The sequence below is a fragment of the Emydura macquarii genome, unplaced genomic scaffold, assembly GCF_026122565.2.
Source record: "Emydura macquarii macquarii isolate MOO-44397 ecotype Brisbane River unplaced genomic scaffold, CSIRO-AGI_Emac_v2 contig_3477, whole genome shotgun sequence".
NCBI lineage: Eukaryota > Metazoa > Chordata > Testudines > Chelidae > Emydura > Emydura macquarii.
In genome coordinates, this window is record NW_027133614.1 from 3,973,515 (window position 1) to 3,989,627 (window position 16,113).

The 16,113-nt window shown below is 37.9% G+C and overlaps 1 protein-coding gene across 6 annotated transcripts in view; it reads left to right on the top strand.

Annotated features, from left to right (window-relative positions):
• HMCN1 (hemicentin 1) overlaps positions 1-16,113 on the top strand; it is a 291,595-nt gene that overhangs the window by 46,129 nt on the left and 229,353 nt on the right. For all 6 annotated transcript variants that reach the window (XM_067535110.1, XM_067535114.1, XM_067535111.1 and 3 more), the window contains exons 2-4: positions 5,069-5,139; positions 9,969-10,127; positions 10,902-11,024. In XM_067535110.1, the coding sequence (XP_067391211.1) occupies positions 5,069-5,139; positions 9,969-10,127; positions 10,902-11,024 (353 nt within the window). The remainder of the gene's footprint in view (positions 1-5,068; positions 5,140-9,968; positions 10,128-10,901; positions 11,025-16,113) is intronic.

Consider the following 16,113-nt stretch of genomic DNA (forward strand, 5'->3'; position numbering starts at 1 on the left):
GGGCGAAACTCTGGTCTCTTATTTTGATGTAACTGTGGAAGAACTCTGTGACTTTGAATTACTTGGGATTTACACCAGTAAATGGGAGAATTTGTGCTATTATGTATTGTACTGCAATGGCATGATGAAAACAGGAAGTTAGCAAAGGCCACCTGCATTTCATAATTAAGTTTCTCATGATTCTGAAGCAGCTCAGGCCTCATTTAGACAAATCTACTGAATAATGACCATAGAAGAGGGCCCTTATTCATAATAAGGTGCTGCCTGGGCACATTAGTCAAGTTTCCCAGATGCTGTTTTTGTTAACATGTTCCCATGCTAACCTGGAGGAAAGAATGTTCACTGACCAATCAGTACTTAGTTGGTCTGCTGTAATTCCCATGTGGTTGTAGTTTTGTGCAGCAGAACTGAACAAAGACTGCTTATTTCACATAGGCTGTCAAATGCCCATCCTGTGGTAACAAATGATTTTCAGCCAGTACTGTCCTGAACTGATGGCATGGAGGGAAAGTCTCCATATTTCTTTACTAGTTTTGTCGACCATCCAGCCCTCCATACCAAATCTAATGTATAAATGTTTTGTATTGTACGTGGATTAACTGTTGTTTGCCAAAACTACAAACACCACAGCAGCATTTATGAGCTAGGTATGTAATCTGGGTAATTTTAGGATTTCCCAGAGTGATTACTCTCCAGCTCTCATGTAAACATGCAGTCAGTTCACAGTGTAGAAAGTCCCTTAAATACACCAAGATCTTTCAAAGTGAACAACTTGCCAGTTTACTTATTGAGAACTTTTCCTGTTTATTTACTGAGGAGTGTTTTTTTCAAACTTGTTTTTGGGAGGGAAGTATCAGCATTCTTAATCACTGTCAAATTCATTGGCAGACAATTCTATGTACTAGTGTTTGAGCCTGTCCCTAAGCAACTGACCAAACACCATATTGGTTGTATTAAGTTGAGTTTTGTGGTTTTACAGTTTTAGGAAGTTCAGTCTTTGTTCAATAACATGCAACCATTCCTTTCTTTTTTAAATTGTGTGTGTGTGAGTAAGAGAGAGAGAGAGAGAGAGAGAGAGAGAGAGAGAGAGAGAAGACTTGACATTTACAGTGTAATTTCAAAACAAAGGAATAAAATTACATCTTAATCAATGTGAACTATCAGGATGTAGCCTTATCAATCTTCATGTTTGTTGGAAAATCAGTTGTGGAGGAGAAGGGGGGAAAGCACCAAGGTAATGAAGAATGGAAGAAACTTCCATAATACACTAAATCCCAGATTTGTCAGTATAGATACCTAAAATTAATCCCTTGAATCAATATTAATCACCTAGATTTATGCATCCACATTAGAAAATTTTCAAGTTGCTGCCCTCCACCTCAGAAGCAATTTAACTAACACCCAGAAAGTGAAATCAAATATGGCTTTTCTTGTACTCCAACAGCCTGTTTGCAGGTTCCATGACATTTTAGCATGTAGTGTACTATGAATTACACTAAAGTGGCAACTTCTCAGGTGAAGGCATGCAACTTGTATGGAAATTGTGTGTGTGTGTGTGTGTGTGCGCGCGTGCACACGTGTGTGTTTGGTTACTGTGATTTCATGAACTACTGTGGTAGTTGAGCATGCAGATAAATGGGTAATTAGATGCATTAGTTGGTCACTTATGTGTGTGTGCAGTTACGACAACTGCATACAGAAATTAGGCACATAGATAAACACAACATTTGTGCATACACATTTCTGAAAATCAGGCACTAAAAGGTATTTTGGTTATTAATTTATTATTATTTGTATTCTTGTGGTGCATAGGAGCCCCAGTTATGGACCAGGACCTCATGGTTCTAGGTACAGTACAAACGCAAAACAAAAAATCTCTGCCCCAAAGTGCCTAAATCTAAAATAAGGTAAGCAGATGGATAGAGAAGGATGGGGGAGTACAAGGAAACAATGTGACAATATTGTCTAAATAGAGAAGACTGAGTGGGGAAGGAGTAGAATACACAAGCAGAGTGAATAGTGTGATGGGAGAAAATATTATGTTAATTCCACTTTTGGGGGGGGTGTGGAATGGTGGTGGTGGATTTACTTGGGGGGATCAGCTGAATGGAAAGAAGAGGGGGGATAAAGGGACAGGGCAGGGGAGGAGACGGTTGCAGCAAACAGCCAATCAGTGCAGGGCAGGGAAAGTCAGAGAACATTATACAGTTATACATGAGTAGATGTCCCTGCTTTGGCTGCTTGTGTCCCTGTGGGCTGCAGTGTTTGACTGGGTGCTCTCTGCAGTTTTTCTCAAAGTGCACATGGTGATATCTGGCATGATTTCATTCCATAAAGTATTTTGTATAGCTTTTGTGAAAGCTGATATACAAGATAAAGTTGTATTGTTTTGTATGGTAACTGTTACCAAGAATTTCCCTTAAATTCCATCAAGCTCTGCCTAGTGCCTCTGAAATGGAAAGAGCACCTCTTCATCATTACCATTGTTCACTATATCTAGCACTTGTTTTATTACTTTCTGGTTTAGCATTGACGTGCAATTTTGTTGACTTTGACATAGGCAGAGTATGCATGTGCTGAACTTCGAAGAGTGATTAAAGTTAATTGCTACTGATTATTGACAACTTCACTATCTTAGGGTAAAATCCAAATGAGTTAGGTATTCTGTGAAGGAGCTTGAATCCCATTTTTTTTCTCTCTCAAGCTTGTTCTGGAAATTCAGTCTCCAATTGCCAGTATGCAATAATGGGAAAAGACCTTATGGAGGAAAATTATGAATGTAACCACCCTGCCAGTGCTTGTATGTCCAGCAGGTATGAGATGCAAAGCATTGGAGTAGAACTGCTCCAGTTGTCTGGTAGAAAAAAAAATCAACAATAAAACCAAGATGAAAATTAATTGTACAGATTTGTTTGTTGGTGTTCACTTTCAAAGACAGGTTTCCACTCCCTGTTCAAAACTGGGAAAGCTCTTCACTTCGTGTAAACTGGCTATGCTGATTTAAATCAGCTGAGACTCTGTCTCTGTCTCTCCAGTATTGGGTTTCTAGATCTGTATTTGATAATCAGAGAAATTATTTTCAAAAGCATTTGCTGCTCTGGGATTGAAAAGTCTAGTTCCTAGAGTGGATGAAGGAATAAAGGAGGTGGTGGTTTTACTACATATGTAAAACCACATTCTAGTAATTTAAAATGGCATATAGTAAGAACAGTGGTTGTCAGTGGATAGACCTCAACCTGAGCAGTTTGGAGACTGCTTCTTTGCAGGCATATACTTTTAAAGAAGCCTGAAAGGAACAAGAAATGAGTTGGTGAGAGAATGTGAGACAAGATTAGGGTGCGGAGAGGGAAACAAAATTATTCAAAGAACAAAGTGTTCGTAAAATGTTTTGAATAGTTTCGCAAAAAGCATTTACAGATAAATGACTCAAATCAAAGCCATGTTAAAAGTCTTAAGGCAGCTACAGTTCATAACTCTAGGAAATATTTTGTGTGATCTCTCTGGTGACCTTTGTAAATCAAGTAAAAACTATACAGAACCAGGCATTCATAAACAGAGCTCCAAAATAAATCCTTGTGTGTGATCATTCTAGATTGCAGCCACAATTGCTGCTGAAAGTGCTGTCAAGTGAAGCTTTGTCTGGATGGTTTGAAAGGAAAAAATATCAAGATTACATGGCTATTAAATAGTCACGTAAAGCTTGTCCACACATTAAATGTAATCTGGAATAAGGTAGGGTGTGAATTTAAAGTGAATTAACTATTCCTGATTAATTTCATGTGTGGATGCTTTTATTCCACATTAAGAGCGTCCACACATGGAGTTATTTGGGAATAGTTAATCAGGGATAGCTATTATGTATATATCCCCGTGTAGAAAAGCTTTAATTTATAGAGATCATAGAAAATAAATGTGGACACTTGGAGAAACATTTTGTTATAAGCACACTGGATGATGAATGGGAAGACAACAAGGGGGAATGGATGGCTCTGAGGGGTTGGGGTACTAATGTAATATTTAAACTTTCACATCTGTGTTGCCAGTATGAATAGAGACCTGTGATTACTGGAAGCTATTTACTGGTGACTTGATGGCCAATTTAGTTGAATTTGGTTATCTCAGGTTGGTTATAAGTGGACAGGTGTCTACATCACAAAACCCAGAATTGGAATTGATTCTAGTTGGTGCCTTTACTGTCAGTCTTGATCTGAGACACCAAGGAGTGAATGAGCATGGAGACTGAATTAGGCTCTTCCTTCTAAAGGGGAGATGCTCTTCAGGCATGGGTTGAGTCACATTTTTGTAATATTGATGGGAGAAACTTACTAATCTTTTCTGTGGCTAAGTGACTTCAGTCTCTCACACTCCGACACACAACTACATCTGGAGCAAACTCATATTAAATTCTGATGCAACCACTGTTTTTTCCCCTTCCCAATCACTAGAAGTAATACAATTATGGGGCAAAAGATAGCTGTGCATGCATGTGAGACACAGACAGACAAATATATATGTATGTGTTTAAGGCTAAGAATAATATTTGTACAAAATTATTAGAGTTGTTTTAATTATTCAAGACTGGTTTTGAAATCAGATCTACCTTCTCTGTAAATCAGCAGTCTGCTGTTGAATGTAATCTCCCAACTCTTCTTTAACATCGTCATTTAAATGGCTATCCTTTCCCAAGTGCTAATATGCAAAGTGCAAAAGTAAAAAATTAGGAATTGAAAGCTGCGGTGTTTTGCTTTACATGGAGCTGGCTAGCTGCAGAAAGGGGAGTGTGCTTCACTGTCAAAAGGTGTGATGTAGGACTTATGTTCCCTTTGCATGATGGGGATGGAAGAGATGATACCTACCACAGGCCAGTTCCTTGAAATACTATCCTGCTCTTTTATCATTAAATATGATGTTATTGCTTTTCTTCATTTTTTAAAAAAATCCCTTTTTTAAAAAAATACCTGATTGTATGATTCTGAAATTTATTAGCTTTCAGGGTACTCGTAATTTAATAGCCTTTGGGATTTTACTGCAATCTCATTACACAATTTGCATTTTTTTTTCATCCCAGAAATTGGCCCAGTAACAATTACCACAGATCCCAAGAAATTTCAGTATGAACTCAGGGAACTTTATGTTCAGGTGAGTAACTTATCTGTTCTGTATATAGTACTTGCCATGATCCTTATTTCCTTAATCTTCTTTCTGTTTTGACATTGTCTTAAAGTAGTTACTTTAAAAATGGCTTCCACCCTCAGTTTGTTTTTCATAACTGGAATAGAGAAAAATAACTTGAAAAACAACTGTGCTGTTTCTAGAGGAAAAGAAACCAAAAGCAAATATTTGCAAATGGTATGCAAATTAGATTAAACTTGTGGGAGTTCAAAACCTTGTAATAAATGTAGCACAAAGTCTTAGTTCCAAACAACTTGCTTAAAAATTACTGTAAAGCTGTATTTGTTATTATTTACTTATTTTTAATTCTATCCAATGGCATATTGTTTTAATAACTTTGCATTCAAATTGTGGTCATTTAAATAAGTTAATATGAGTACACAAAATACATCTATTTGAATGAACCACAACCTTTGAAAGACCAGAAATTTAAATTAAAAAAAGTACTTGAAACTATGTAAAAGTTTTTAGAATATTTTGATTAAAAATCCTGGGTTTCTCCCAGAAAATTGAAGCATTTTCCAGGCTCTTGTCATTTGTGTGTTTCAAGTAAAGCATTTAAGAGACACAGGAAATTTAGTTGAAAGAAAACACTGGAAAAACGAAAAACAGCTTGAGAAGCAGATCGTCCTTACATTGCAACAAAATAGATTAATGTTGAAGGAAAGGACATGGATCAGTTATTCTTATTAATCAAAAGGATGGAATTAGTGCCAAATATTAAATATTTTGAGGAAGCACTTCGTAACTATCATAACACTTAGACAGTGTAATGAGCTGTCAAGGGAGATTATGAAATGACACCCATCTAACAAGGGTCATTTCAGGATAACAAAATCAATCTGGCCACAAAGCAAAAGGACTGACACTAAACAAGTCGCTAGAGGGGTCCTTCCAACACAAATGTGATCCTTCAGCCCTTACTATTAAGGTAATGTGACTATAGTCTATATACTATATACTACACTATATACCATCTTTTTTATTTTTAATACAATGCACTCATTGACTTCAATGAGAATTTTGTGCACTGAATGCTGGCAGGCTATGAAGGGGGAAAAAACCCCACTTAGACCTCAATTTCTTCCCTCAACATGCAGTGACCCTATTCTTTCTTCATGTACACAATGTATTTCTAAAATCTATGTGAAATTTAAAAGGGGGAACTGCATTTTGTGGCATACTGGTGGATATTCTGCTAAATCAATGATCTGTTCACACCCCTAACTGTTAATAGGTATAGTGGCACAAACACTGTGTGTAGACCAGTCCTTAGAGAAAATAAAATTGATACTGAAATAATCAATACAATAAGGTTCCAGGAATGTCACCCTGTGTGTCACTTGGAACCATAAAATGTCTGTTGAGTCAGTGTGAAGCAATGAAAACAGCTTCAAGTCTGGTTGTGTGCTCTTTTTGTTCAGAATATCATTAGGTTGAATCATTGCTGGGTTTCACAGTCCAATTGTCCAGTTTTTAAGTTCTCAGCCATTTTGACTTTATGAATCACAGCCACTCAGAGTACAACTACAGTGTCTGTGCCATACCAAAGATCCTAGACCACTGTGATATTAGAGGTAACTCAACCAATTAGTACCCTTACTCTTCAGCTAATTTGCATGCAGCATTTGCATTGGTTATATATAAGGGAGACTGAATAGATGGTGGATTATTTGGCCTAAATGTCCTGCACAGATCAACACAAATCTTCCAGCACAACTACATCAGACACACATCAACACAACCATCCACACAACAATGCAGCTAGCATACACAATAACCCCAAACACAAATAGGCCCTCATAGTAGCCCGCATCTTTCTACCCACAAATATCCACACAACTCTTCCAACATTACACAATCTGAACACAAATGAACACAACTACTCATTCAATAACAGTCACTGCACACAATAACATCACTCTGAAGCCTATAATGTCTGTTGAGTCAGTGTGATGCAATGGAAACAGCTAAAAAGCATGAGCTCTTTTTGTTTAGAATATCACCAGGTTCAATCATCACTGGGATTCATGGTCTGTTACTATTCAGTTTTTAAGATCTCAGCTGTTTTTTGGCTTTTTTACATACATGACTTTATGAATTACAGCTATGTGACAGCACAGACTGTCAGCTGCTAATAATACTAGAAGGAGCCTCTGATTATGCTTAATTTAATAGTGCCCAATACAAAATCACACTGTTTTAATGATGAGTATTTTCTAATGACATTTTCAGTCAGATTTTGTACACCAAGGACCAAATTCAGCCCTAGTATAAGTGGGTGCAACTCCATTTGAAGTCAGTGGAGTTATACCAGGGCTGAATTTAGGCCTAAGAAATTAGGATAGTTCAGATGAGCTCCGGTTAAATTTCTGGGTGCTTATCCAAACTGGAATGAACCATCACTAGTTTCCCAGAGTATTTCAGGACATACCTGTAAGCATTTTTAATTTGAATTTGGAAAAAAAATTCTAAGGGAGTTTTCATTAGGAAAGGTTTTATATGTAAAGCTGCTCTCTTTCATCTCTCTTTTTTCTTTTTTTTTTGGTTATTTGATGTACCTTTTAAGAAGGCAGCATTCCTACATTGTGATATGGAAAAGTTTACTGCTGTACTGGGAACATTATTGATTAACAAAGTAGTTTTACTATTTATATTTATAAACATTAGTCTAATAGAACACTTACCTGGTGTGAAACAGTGCTCTGAGAGATTTTAAGTGTGACTAGAGAAAGGTTTTCCTTAATAGTAACATTGTCTAGCTTTTGTCTACAAATGTAATACTCAAGGCAGAGGAGTCATTTGTTGAGGAGGGCACTTAACAGCCTTTAAAATTAACTGCTATATACTGAGTTATCCCCTAGGATACACAAGCACTGCCAGGATGAATTTCCGACACATAAAAGTCAAAAAGAGTTTTTTGAGATGTACCTTTTCCATATTTTTGGCTGTCTGCTTTACTGCTTGTTTTTCCCATAAAAGGCAGAAATGACGTTTTGGAGGGCTTTATAATTAGAATAATGTTTAAAGAACAGATACATTATCTTCATTAGAAGATGATAGAAGTATCATTCCACTGATTACAGTTCGAAGATGCAACCTTGCTGAGATCTGGAAGATTATTAGAAGCAGCAATTTTTGGTCTGTCTATCTATCTGTGTATATGACTAACATCTTTGTAGTATTGAAGTGCCTCCAAAGTATTGAAAAATAGAAATAATAATGACATTATCTTTCTTTTTTCTCAACATGGAGAGGTAGTTTAATTACAGAGATTTGTTTGTGTGTGTTGGTGAGAGAGGGGATGTGTGAAGAATTTACTATGGGAAAGCTAAGTAGAAGAAGTAAGGGCTGGTCTATACCGAAATCTTACATATGCATAGCTACATCTCTCAGGGGTGTGAAAAATCCATACCCCTGAGAGACATAGATAAGCTGATCTAGCCTCCAGTGTAGACAGTGCTAGGTCAACGGAAGAATTTTTCCATTAACCTAGCTACCAGCTCTCGGGGAAGTGGAGTAACTGCGCTGACAGGAGAACCTCTCACACTGTAGCATTTCAAGTGGAGACAAGCCCTAAGTTTTGCATTTACTTCTGAAAGTGGTGAGGTCTCTTCTCATTCTAATCTCTTGCAGGGTTGTGGTCCATAGTTCAGCTGCTTTGAAAGTTCTGTTTCCTATAGGCAGAAATTATATTTATACAAGAAATATAAACTTTTGTTTAAGCATTATTTTTCCTTAAGCTTTAAATTAGGAGGAGAAACTGACTTTTAGATAGTAATAAACTTAGCAATACTTAACAGTATTTTGATTTAACACCCCCTCAAAACAACCTTCAACTGGTATAAACTTAGTGGCCATCTGCTTAACAACACAGGTTACAGTGAACACATCACCTGTGACCCCCTCTGCATACACTGGTTTCCCTGCCCCCACGATGCAGAGTCCAGTTTAAGGTCTCGCCATTCTGATATTCAGAGTCCTCCATGGGGTTGCTCTGGCTACTTGAGAGATCACTCCTCCCTTTATGTCTCTGACCTCGCATGACGGCTAGGTGCCACTGGAACAATTACATTGTCACGGTGAGGGAGGTTTGTGACTGCAGGAGACAGAACTTTTGCAGGAACTGGATCTAAACTACCCTCACTTCCACAAGTAATCACTTTCAGAACTAAATACATAACTCATTTCTTTGACTTAGTTCTCCCTCTGTAATGCATGTGTATGTGTCTGCGTATGCACACACACACATATAAACAAATTATAAACTAATCAAGTTATTTCTTCTGCTTTTCAGGTCTCTCTCTTTAAATCTGACCAATATAGCTAAACCAGATTTTCTCCTGAGTAACTGAGAACAGAATGTGGCTCATTGTGTACAATGGCAAGAAGATTCTGGGTATTATGTGGGTAGATAGGTAGGCAGGAATAGATTACTCAGTATGTTATGCATTCCTCATTGTTACCAACACCCCTGATCATACACACCCTTACAGAGGTGGACTTACCTATTTTATGTAGTTTGATTGTTAGTGTCTTTATTGCTTTTTTTTTTTTTTTTTTTTTTTTAAATATCTTGACCATCAATGGGAAGCTTTAAAACTTGGCTTGCTTTATTTTTTAAATGTAAGTATTCTTTAGAAACCATGCAATGCTGTGTACAAAAAAAAAAAAAAAAAGCTAGAACCTGGAAAAGAAATCTGGCTTGATCGTTCTGAAAAAGAAACCAGTTATTTTATTTTATCTAACATCCATTTTCCTTTCTTAATCATTTTTTCCCCTCTAATTTTGAACAGGGTGGTGGTGACTGTCCAGAGATGAGCATTGGTGCAATCAAAATTGCTCTAGAAATTTCTCTTCCTGGTTCTTTCATATATGTATTTACTGATGCACGATCCAAAGATTATAGGCTGACTCATGAAGTACTGCAGCTCATTCAGCAAAAGCAATCGCAGGTAAGGAGAAGAGTTATATTCTAGCCATTTTTGTTTATTTACCATTATGGTAGTACTATGGTCCAGAAAAACTCCCTTCCAAGATACTTGTGAAATTTTTCTCTAAAAGGGGTCATGCTGTTGCCATTCTAGCCACTAGTGTTTATTTTGTTGTTTATAAAAATTAAATTGGTATGACTAATAAAAATGGAAATTAAAGGGACATTAATTAAGGTTATTAGTTAAATACTACAAGATATTCCACTGCCAATATTTGTTTTCTTGGCCTTCTTGGCAGTTGCATTGGTGTCTGTGGATTAATTCTGGAAGTTATAATGCTGATTACTCTGGGAATAAAAAGTCCTCCTATAAGCTTTATTATTTCATGCCCTCATGACATGATTTCTGTATGTCTGTTTTCTTCAGTCAGTCAGTCACTTTCCATCACTCAATCCTGATTGGTTTCCCCTTCCTTATGGAACTCCCATTTTAAAAAATCACGTTGGAATCAGTGGAAGTGTTATGTATGGAGTGGATACAAAATCCAGCTGGGCTCTAGATCCCACACATTCATCTTTTGGGTGTACATCTTATTTGCACAGAACTCAGAGTGGATGAATCAAAAGTAGAATGTCTGTCACTCACACAGAGCAATGCGAACCTTTTTATTTATTTATTTATTTGCATACTTTGCTGTTATGTTTGAAAGTAAGGTTTTTCTCACTGAGATTTGCCATAGGTGCTGATTGACTATATCTTCATTTCCTTTGTGTGTTTTCTTTTTTTAAACCGCAGGTTGTATTTGTGCTGACTGGAGACTGTGATGATAGGTCACACATTGGTTACAAGGTTTATGAAGAAATTGCCTCAACAAGTTCTGGTCAAGTTTTCCATTTGGACAAAAAGCAAGTTAATGAGGTAATTATAGTTAATTTTTATGCCTAGCTACTCTATACAAAAAGATGTAAGGCATGGGTTTCCATTTAATGGCTCCAGATCTTTAATGGTACCAATTCTGGGTTCTGTTCCAACTCCTTTGTGCTGCTGTTGAAATACAGAGCAGACAGAGAGCTGGCTTAACCAACTTCTTGGGAATTCCCTTACATAGGGCGAATTCTGGATGTTGTAGGACTGATGTACTGACTCTATCCCACTCCTCCTCCATACCTCTGGTGTAGTATCTAAAGGCCTGATTTTGCCAATTTTAATTACATTGTTGGGACAAGATGGACTCCTGTGCCTGTGAAGAGCTCCACTGACTTCAGCCTGTCTCTGTGGAGGAGCTTTCTGGAGCAGAGGCTTTGAGCAGTACCTTGCTCGTGAGTAATCCCGTTGGTTTTACTACTCAATGAGAGTGAGGGAGCGGATTCTTTCTAAATAAATGGTTTGTTAGTATTACTAATTAGAAGTGCTGGTGACCATAGACTAAAATGAATATTTTCTATAGAATATCCACCGACTTTCAGGTTCTATATTATTACAAACAGAACTGAAATTTCCCAAGTGTATGAGAATTAATTTAATAAAGAGTAATTCACATGTTAGTTATTTGGCTAATTGGAATCATGTGTCAACGTTGTAAACATGACTTTGACTTCCTGGTGTACACAACATTCTGTCACCGGGTTGTGATGTTTTCTTTTTATTATAAATAAGTAAAATCTAAACAAAAAAGTTTGTTTGTCAGACAATTTTGTCTGATTTCATAAATGTGACTGTGTTTGCTGCACTTGGTTTATCTAGTAGAAATGAGGTTGTATCCCTGTTAAGTTATTGGCAGAGAGTTAAAAGCAGAGCCGGAGCTAGGCATAAGCAGATTAAGCAATTGCATAGGGCCTGAAGCAACTCATGGGAACCCCCTATTCACTTTTTATTATAATAAGAACTTGCCTGTTTTAGTATGGGGGAGGCAAAATATTCCTGCCAAGGGCCCCCAGCGGGCTAGCACCAGTTCTGGTAAGAAGTAACTAGAAAGACAAATGGTTTCACATGGTTTACTCCTTAAGAGGTAAGTAGGTATCCCTACCTTCCTACCTATTAAGGAGCAAACCATGTGTGATGTGTGTGTGAGAGAGATCAAGTGTCTGTTAGGACAGTGCACAACTTCTGACTTTAACTTTGCAATTATTTGTGTGTAAAAACTGGAAGTTACCATGTTGACATTTTTCTTTTGAGTAAATTTCCACATAAAGTACAACCAAACACAGCAACTGAAGCCCAAACTATACGAAGTCCTACAAAGCAAAATATGGCATTCTATGTTTCCATCCAGCATAGTAAAATATAATACTAAAGCCACTAGTCTCATAGAACTAGTCCATAATAGAAACTTTAAAAGCAAACTTAGTGGAAAACATTAACAGGAAACTTTCTTTTTCAGTACTTGAATTTCAGGTTATTGATTTTTCTTTTTGTGGGTGGGATGTGGGGGAACTCACCTTTGGCCTGCCCTGTAGATAGGGAACAGTGTTATAATAAACATATTATATTCTCTCTGTTCCCCTAGTATACCTGGTGGGTGTTACCAAACACCTGACCTGTATTCTGAAAGAGTTAACTGCCAATAGAATATTGTATGTTTGCTTCCATGTATCTATTCCTCACATAGTAGGGCCTCCATTTTTCCAGTCCCCGTAATACCAGTCACCTAAATGGGAAGTCAAAGAAGGGACCCCATGACATAGCAGGATACAATCTAGACTAATGAGCAGCTTTGCCCTGAAATCTTGGGTGCCTTATGATGCTTTGCTGAAGGAGTTCTCACCTGCATGCAAGCTGTACTCGGACTGTCTGTGTGCAACTGCAGCCTGCTAGCCACATTTTGGATACACTCTGGCTTTTACCAGCCTGGATTATATTGCAGGGTGACCCCAACACATCCTCGGTCTTGGATTTTCCCACAGAAATGTATGTTCTGTACTGCCCAGCTCTCTCCTGGACAATACAAGCTATATTAAGTCCGTTCTTTTTTTAATAGAAATGATATATACACAACTTGCCTTTCCAAATGGAGTTTCCCAGACACTTAAATTTAAACACATTGGATTAGATAAAACAATAAAACAAGTTTATTAACTACAAAGAGAGAGAGTTTAAGTGAGTGCAATTAATGAGGCATAAAAGTCAGAAATGGTTTAAAAAAATAAATATAAAACATAACTGGTGCCTAGCTTAACAAATCATGTTAAATTCAAAGCAACATTTTCTCACCACATGTTTTCAGCAGCCTTACTGACCAAACTTCGTAGGTCAGGATCTCTCCCCCAGTCCAACGGCTGCTTACTTTGTCCTTTCAAAGTGAATCAATAGGGTTGGGGGTGCCTTGGGGTATTTATTTTTCCTCTTTATAGTTGTCTCCCTCTTGAAAAATATTTGCATCTGGCTACAAGGAGACAAAAAGACTATGGGGAAAGATGTCCTCTGCTGCTTTTTTCTCATTTGTTTGAACTTCCTTTGTTTCCCTTTCCTGCTTGATGACTCTGCTTATAGCTTAAATGCAAATTAAGCAAAACACACATTCCTTTGTTAAGGACAGACCTATTTGCCAACCTCTGCTTGAGTAGGGCTGTGGTTTGGAGCACATGTTAATATCATCATACAACAAAATCTTATAACTTCACATATAATGTTATCACACATATTTTATCAGGACAATATTGAACAAATTAGGAGTTTTCAAGTGATACTTTACAAGACATGCCTTGCACAAAAATATTTCAATAGTGTGTAGGGTGTGAACACAGGTACATTCTGTCTCAGACTTACATTGCCCGGTTTAGGATAATCCACCTTTAAACTATAAATATGAAATATTACAGTGGAGATTCAATAGTAAATCACTTCCTGCTAGCACTTCTTTATAGTAAACTACTGAAAGGGTCAGATTGTCCACGCTCTGTGACATAGCATTGTCTACGCTGGGGGTTAGGTTGGCTTATCTGCATCTCTTAGGGATGTGGATTTTTCACACCTTGAGATATATAGTTATGGTGGTGTAACTTTTCAGCGTAGACCCTGCACAGAGCTACAGTGGGATCAGAGGAGTGCGAAGGTGGGGTTTTTTTTACACCTTTCTCAAAGTGCTGCCCATGCACACACAACAAAAAAACAAACCCCCAACAAAAAACCAACCAACCAACCAACCAAACAAACAAAAAAAAACACCAACGAAAACCCAGCACTCTGGTTGTAGCCCAGAATTTCTACTTTCTCAAAGGACCCAAATATGCAAATGTGTCCACCGAAAGTCGAGATACTAGTAAACAGAATACATAGTAGCAATACATATCCACAACTGACAGTATGTTTCTGAGGTGGGCTTTAACAGAAATAAGTGCTGCTCTCCCTTTCATCAGTGTAGGTCTGTAATCTATAAAGAATGAAATATGTAAATTTAAAACATAATACCGTTTTGGATCTATCCACTGCTAATGTTGAATTATAAATTCCGAAAGGGCTTCAAATAGCTGAATTTGAATATCCTGCCAAGCCAGTGTTTTGTTTTGTTTTGTTTTGTTGAAACTATTTCTATTGTTCTGTCCAAAAAATCCCAAACAAAAAAAACTGTTTATAACTACTAAGATTTCAAATCCATATCGTCATCCTTGCTCTTTGTATGTTAAGTGGAGAATGAAGCAATATTAATTAACTAAACAGAAAATAAAAAACACTAGCTACTAATAAACACAACATAACAGAGAGAACAATATGTGGTACTTACCCAATATTCACATGGTCACAGGAAGAATCAAAGACCATATTGTATTTTTGCATTCCTGGAACACAGGGCAACCATCTCTTAATTGAAATCTCTCCAAAAAGCCCACTTTTCTAAGCTTACCTTAGTATGAAATGTTGTTAAACTCCTACTGCAACACTGGAAAATAGAACCTTCCTCTTATGCCTGAGTGGCTTTGCCTGTTTATTTAGGGCTTGATCTTGTTCCCACTGAAGTCAGTGATAAAATTTCCTTTGAATTAAATCCCAGTAAAATTGGGATCTGTCAATATCTTAGGACTTGTCTACACTTATGGTGCTGCAGCGGTGCAGTTGCGCCACTGTAGAGCTTAGTGAAGATGCTACCTACTCTGACGGGAGAGCTTCTCCCATCAGTGTAGGTACTCCACCTCCCCAAGAGGCCGTAGTTATGTTGACGGGAGACGCTCTCCCATCGATGTAGCACTGTCTACACCAGGAGTTTGGTAGGTATAACTATGTTGCTTGGGGGCGTTTATTTTCCACACCCCTGAGTGATGTACTTATACTGCCGTAGGTTTGTAGTGTAGACCAGAGCTAAAATGGGAGAAGATGGTCCCCTCACCGTAGTATCTGATCATCTCACAATCTTATCTTCACAAAGCCCATACAAAGAAGTAATGTTATCCCCATTTCACAGATAGGGAGCTGAGGCACAGAGTGCATGTCTGCAGTTAGACAACCATGGCTGGCCTGTGCCAGCTGACTCGGGCTCACAGGGCTCATGTTAAGGGGCTATTTAATTGCACTGTAGACTTTCAGGCTTGGGCTGCAGCCCTAGTTCTGGGACTCTTCAAACTTGCAGGGTCCTAGAGCCCAGGCTCCAGCCCGACAACAGTTAAACAGCCCCTTAGCCTGAGGCCCGTGAGCCCAGGTCAGTTGGTACAGACCAGTTGCGGGCTTTTAATTTCAGTGTAGACGTACCAGAGAGGCTAAGTAACTTGGCCAAGGTCACACAGGAAGTCTGTTACAGAGCAGGGAATTGAAACTGGGTCTCCCAAGTGCTAGGCTAACGCTCTAACCACTGGACCATCCTTTCTTTCCTTAGATTGCGAACTTTTGAAATAGGGTTTGTGTGTTCCTCAGTGTTTTGTACAGTTCTGATCTCACAGTGCTTCACATATTAATGATGATAGTAATCCTCAGAAAGGAGTTGACAGAGTGCAAGATAATGGGATCCAGAGGAAAAAAGAAATGGGAAGGAAAGCAAACAGAGTCAAGTGAAGGAGTTATGCTGATCTTAGTTCTCTCT